Source organism: Empidonax traillii, unplaced genomic scaffold (assembly GCF_003031625.1).
Source record: "Empidonax traillii isolate 1590-97213 ecotype Southwest subspecies unplaced genomic scaffold, ASM303162v1 scaffold22:size5013007, whole genome shotgun sequence".
NCBI classification, from domain to species: domain Eukaryota; kingdom Metazoa; phylum Chordata; class Aves; order Passeriformes; family Tyrannidae; genus Empidonax; species Empidonax traillii.
The window spans coordinates 1486292-1492291 of NW_020955215.1; the positions used below are offsets into that span (position 1 = coordinate 1486292).

At 41.5% G+C, this 6000-nt stretch overlaps 1 protein-coding gene across 6 annotated transcripts in view; it reads right to left on the bottom strand.

Moving 5' to 3' along the window:
* Positions 1-6000, bottom strand: part of UBTD2 (ubiquitin domain containing 2) — a 49395-nt gene that overhangs the window by 16708 nt on the left and 26687 nt on the right. For 5 of the 6 annotated variants that reach the window (XM_027901422.1, XM_027901448.1, XM_027901430.1 and 2 more), the window contains exon 2: positions 4396-4632. In XM_027901422.1, coding sequence (XP_027757223.1) covers positions 4396-4632 — 237 coding nt within the window. Of the gene's footprint in view, positions 1-4395; positions 4633-5017; positions 5087-6000 lie in introns of those variants that run through there. The other variant, XM_027901465.1, reaches the window with a different exon arrangement.

Consider the following 6000-nt stretch of genomic DNA (forward strand, 5'->3'; position numbering starts at 1 on the left):
TTAAATACTAATGGCTGCCTTGCTGGGCTGTGAGTGCACACTGCCAGCTCTCGCTGAGTTTTTCATCAACATAAAATAACATGAATGGGGTCAATAAATGGAGTTTTCCATCAACATAAAATAAAAACGGAGTTTTCAACATAGCAGAGGGTAACTTTATTTATTGACTAATACTGAAAAGTGCTCAAAACACCAGAATCCAAACTAGATTGGTCAGGAGCAGGTGAATCCTACACTGAGATGCAGCTGAGCCCTAAGGGATGGCAGGTCTATGATGCAACACATGGGCTTTTAAACAACAACAACAGGCTCAGAAAGCCCAGCACACACAAAGGGGAGATGGTGCACGGAGAGATGCAGGACTGCAGGCACAGCCATTAAAAGCTGCTCTTTAGTGCAGGGAAACATTAGGCCCAAAGGCAGCAAATATCACAGAATGATGCATAGTTACAGCTCAGGAAGAATTTCTTCATGGAAAGGGTGGTCAGGCATTGGAAGGGGCTGCCCAGGGAACTGGTGGAGTTACCGTCCCTGGAGGTGTCCAAGGATTGACTGGATATGGCACTCATGCTCTGGTCCAGTTGACAAGGTGGTTGTCGGGCTCAGGTTGGACTTGATGATCTCAGAGTTCTTTTCCAACCTAAATGATTCTGGGATTCTGTTTGATTCAATAGGGAGAAAAAGAGTTTTGCTGCAATTAGGAATTCATGTCTGGGGTGGGGGGGCAAAGCATACCATGTTTTCTCCACACTGCTGCTGTTGCTTTGAGAGTTTGGTTTTTTTTTTTTTTGTCTGGGAGTTTTTTCATGCTTATCTATTTAATATTGCACCCAAAGGGGAAGAAAACACTCTAGTGACAGCAGGAGCATTTCAGTAATTTCACTTACTCTTCCCCAGCATTTAAGTTAAACACTCACATCCCCACTTTTCATGATCTCAAGTGCTGCACACAGTAAATGTGACAGTTGTGCTTGTACACAAAGAGCCAGCCCTGCAAGGTTGCTCACTGTAAAAGCCTGCTGGGAGCCACAGGAGCTGTGTTCCTTTTATCATTCAAACAGCATTAAAGGAGCTAAAACTAATATCCTGGTAACTCTGCTACAGCAGATTAAGTGTCCATCCTGAAATTTAAAAACTCCACCCCAGACAGATTGCAATTAATATTAACTACACTCAGGACAAGTCCAGCTCAACACTAGCATTTGGTGCAGATTCTAATAAAATACTACACACTCCAACATTTCCTGTTTGATAGCTGAGAAGTATGTAAAACTGGTCTTCATTAAATTTAAATGGACTCATTAATAAAATATGGAGAATGTGCTACTTTAAGACATCAGGGAAAAAAAAAAGGTATAAATTGGCGATAACGTTATTTCTATTTTTAAATCCATCCCACAGAGTCACCCAAGATAGATGAGAAGTGCTAAGCCCATCCCACAAGCTTATTTATTTATTTAATACTTCTTACATGCTATTTTTAACCACTGAAGACAGCAAAAGGCATCCATTAGAAAAATTACACTGGTTAGAGCCTTCCTCACACAGATTAGACAAGTGAGATGTCTGACTGAACACAGTCTTAGAAGAGATGTGATTTCCCCCTCCCTTTCCTATAGGATTCTGGAATAAAAAAGGCAATTTTATTTTTGCAGCATCAGCTAAGCCCAAATCTCTATCTGCAAAATCTGTATCTGTCAGTCCTTACTCACTCCTCAGCCCCCTCCTCTCACTCCTCCACTTCCCGCAAGGTTTAATTTTGTAAGTAATACATGGCTTGAACACACACACATAACAACGTCACCCTGCAGGGACAGCAAAATGTAGATGTAGGGTTTAGTCTGGGTTTTTTAAGCCTCTGTTGTACACACAGAAAATAAGTGAGAAGAAATGCCACAATCTCATGGTATTGCATCATTTTGCAGACAAGCTCATCCTTTGGGAGAAGAAAAAAATATTTAAAAATCTGTCATTTTTTCAGTGGAGTTTAATGAATTTACTTTAGTTGATGCTGGTTTTCCTTAGGAATCAAGATTCTTTGGAGAGCTTAGAAATCAAATGAAAGATTTGCTTTGATTCCAATCACAAATACAAGTTTTCACACACAAAAATGCCAGAGCTACACTGCCAGATGATGTATTTAGGGGGAAAAAAAAACAACTCTTGATTTCAACACATCATCTTCCTAAACGGTTGCTTTCTTTGAGAAATACAGAGTGTTTTCCTTCACAACCCAAGCAGCACATTTTGCCTTTGCCTCGTATTTAAAGGAGCAATGCTAAACTGCAAGGAGACACTCCCGTGTTCCCGAGCAGTTTGTACCATGGCCTCTGGTGAACCAGAAGACAAAATTGCACATTGCCATTTAGGTGTTATTTCAAGAGGCATTTTGATTTTCACAGAATCATTAAGATTGGAAAAGACCTCCAAGATCATTGAGTCCAACCTGTGACTGATTCCCACCTTGTCAACCAGATCAGAGCACTGAGTGCCACGTCCAGTTGTTCCTCGAACACCTCCAGGAATGGGGACTCCACCACCTCCCTGAGCAGCCCCTTCTAATGCCTGACAACTCTTCCCATGAAGAAATTCTTCCTGATGTCCAACCTGAACCTCCCCTGGCACAGTTTGAGGCTGTAACTTTCATCCTAACTTTGGTACAGAAGACAGACCCTGACCTGGATGTGTACTTGCTGCCCAGTCAGGTAAAGAGCTGCAGACAATAAAAAGGGTATAAAAGATGAATTTCAGAATTGACAGTGGTCCCCTGTCATGCTTTGGGTCGCCACCCAGCCCAGGGCAGGGTGGAAGGACAGACCACCCTATGCCGGGCACTGCTCAGCAGTTCCATGGATAAATCCATGGGGGAAGGTCAGGTAGGCACAGACTGGATCCTAATGCAGACACTGAAGCTGGATTTCTCCACAGCTATTTTCCCTTCTTTCCAAACTTTGCACAAAATGAACTTTTTGTAAACAAAACCACAAAGGTTGTTGGTGTCACTCAGAACAAGGACAGTTTACTTGTTCTACCTGCCTCGAGAAAAGCTCAGTTTGCTGAGAAAAGACATTACTGAGCCCATAAATGGAAGGCTTTTATTCATAATCTATTCAGACATGGCACTAACAATGCTTGATGGCTAAGAAATACTTGAATTTCTAAAAGAAGTAGCTTTCTCTGTAGTGGAAAGGTCACACTGCATGGAGAGCTATGTAAACAGCTGATGAACAAGACAAGTGTCAAAAGCAGTTGAATAAAAAGCATTTAATGCAATTTCATGGGTACAAAAATCACTAGTAAACTCAAGATCTCGGATAAAAATTCAAAATAATGCTCATTATTTGGTGCAAGGCTCTTCATGCCTCTTATGGAAAAAGGGACACCAAGCAGAACCTAACCAGGACTTATGCTGCTCCTATTTAGTGTGCTCTCTTATGGGGTGGTGGCTGATTTTTTTTGTGCCTGTGTGTATTGGTTTTGGTGGGGTTTTATGTTTGGGGGGTTTTGTTTATTTTTGTTGTTGTTGTGTGTTTTGTTGGTTTTGTTTGTTTGGTGTTTTTAGGTTTTGTTTGGTTTTTTTGGTTTGGCTTTTTTTTTTTTTTGAGGGGGAGGGGGTGTTCTTTCTGAGGGGGCTGGGAGAGGGGGGGTTGTGTATTTTTGTGTTTGACTTAATTTCATACTGATTGTTACCATAGCTAGAATTCCATTCAATTATTATTACTTTTTAAATTGAGAACTTGAACTGTATTTCTGTTAGGAATAAAGGGAATTATGATTAATTTCGGGTTGGTGGAGCGAGGGAGAATATAGCTGGAAAAAAAACCCATCAAAATTCAGAACAACAGAGCAAAGGGGGAAAGCACACAAAACAAGCGCTTACAGTTTATCTCACACAAGATCTAGCAGCAGATTGCCAGCACGAGTTTTTGGGAAAATTTTTCTCTTCTCTTCAGAACAGAAACTTTAAAAGACCCCAACAGTTCAAGTGCCAAAGAAACCCATAAAATCAGGAGTAGAAAAAAAAAAAAAATCTACTTCCTTATGAAGGGAAGCTGGAAAAAAGTTAAGAAAATTGTGCCTTCGAGCATCCAGGTGTTTCAAGAGATTAAAGAAAGTCCCGAGTGTTGCCTGTAAAATTCAGATGCAAACTGCATTATCGCATGTACCAGATCATACACTCAAATCGAAGCAAATATAGAAAGGCAGATTTCCTTGGTCCTTTCACACACTAATATGATTTTGCCTTGAAAGTCCAATTAGGAAGATGTACATACTAAAATACGGGTATTTTAAACTGTTGCGTCCCCATCTCAACTGATTTTCAGGTTAAAAACATATTTGTCTCAACCTACTGTTACCGTTCTCAGAGGCCACATCCATGTCAGCTGCACCTACCATGTGGTAGTGTTATGTTTGCACCATCAATGATTGCTTGTGCCAGTTCGTGATCATTGCTCTCGAAAGCGTGTGCAGCAGCCTTGAGGGCATCCCAAATCTCCTTGCGGCCTTCGAAAGCTGGTGCTGTGTCCCAAAACTCATCCCTCTTACTGCGCAACTGTCCGTCTGTCATGGGGTAATCGCTCTTCCATTTCGGTTTCTCTTTCTTCAAGGGCTGATTACGACCGAGAGCAACTGTGGGGGAGAAAGAGGAGGGGAAATTAATAAGAATAACAGCACAAAATTACTGACATGCCCTTTGGTTGTTCAGTTCAGGATCTACAGAGTTGAAGTTTACTTCCAGGCAATCTGAACTCTTTTTGTCCATCTCCACCGAGGCATCACCTCCCTTCCCCTAAACTCAAAGTTGGTTTGACCTCTTGGAAGAATGGAGGAGCTACATCCTGCTTGCTGATTTCATCTGGAAATCCAGGAATCCATCAAGTTTTAAAAAGTGGTTACCTCATTCACAATAAACACAAAAGAATTTGTTTCATTTTACCTACAGCTATTTTCATGTAATAGCCACTTAAGATAATCACATAGGTATGAAGTTGGTAGATTAAAACTCTCTGCTCACTTTAAATTCCAGCACTGTCAAGACTGTTCCAAACCATTCTCTTTCATTTGTGTGAGTGAGTAAAGGATTATTTCAAATTCTGTTGAAAGGAAAAGGAAAAAGAGCAAACTTCAGTGCACACCAGGAATATTAAAACTCCATTTCCTTTTCCATTTCCTTCCTCCATTTCCAAGCCCCATTTTGAGGACAGTATAGGGAAGAGAGCAGTGACAAACCACAAACACCGTTCTCACCATGGCTCAATACCACAAAGCCTTGAATACACAGTTTAAACGTCTCCAGAGGAAATGAATTGTCCTCCAACAGTTAAAACTAAATTTAGGCGTGTTTGCAGCTGAAAACAAGCAGCCTTCTCCATGGGACAGGCCACAGAAAGTGGGTGATTGTTACTAAATGCTTCTGAAACACGGGAAAGCTGGACAGGACTGAAGTCTATTAAGTATCCCTGCAAGAGGATGCTGGAGAATCAACTCCATGAAGAGCCACTGCTGTCCCAAGAGAGCAGAGGAACCCCAGCTGCCATCAGGCCAGGGAAGGATGAAGAGATGCTGTCTGTCATCCCACATCCACACTACCAAGGCCAAATTATCTGTTACAGGAAGAAGGCACTACAGCTGCCACGATATCAAAGCCTGCAGAGCAAAGCTGCTGCTACTCAGGTGCTCCTGGATAGTCTGCATGGATGGGAGAGCACCAGGACAAACAAGGGTTTAAATTCAGTATTCTGTATCCCATGCACACCCTTAGAGATAATAAGACATATTTCCTGTCTCCAGACTCTCTTATTTTTCTGGGAGAAAGTTGACAATAGCTGACAAAACCCCTCATATCTGTCCTCAATCTTACTCTATCTGGTTTTCAATGGAAGAACAGTGTAATGTCCAAATATTTTTCATAGTCCCTAATCGAGATTTAGGCTCTATCTCTACAGTTAACTACAAACCATATTTATGGCCAAGAGTGTGTGTGGGGGTGAGGGACAT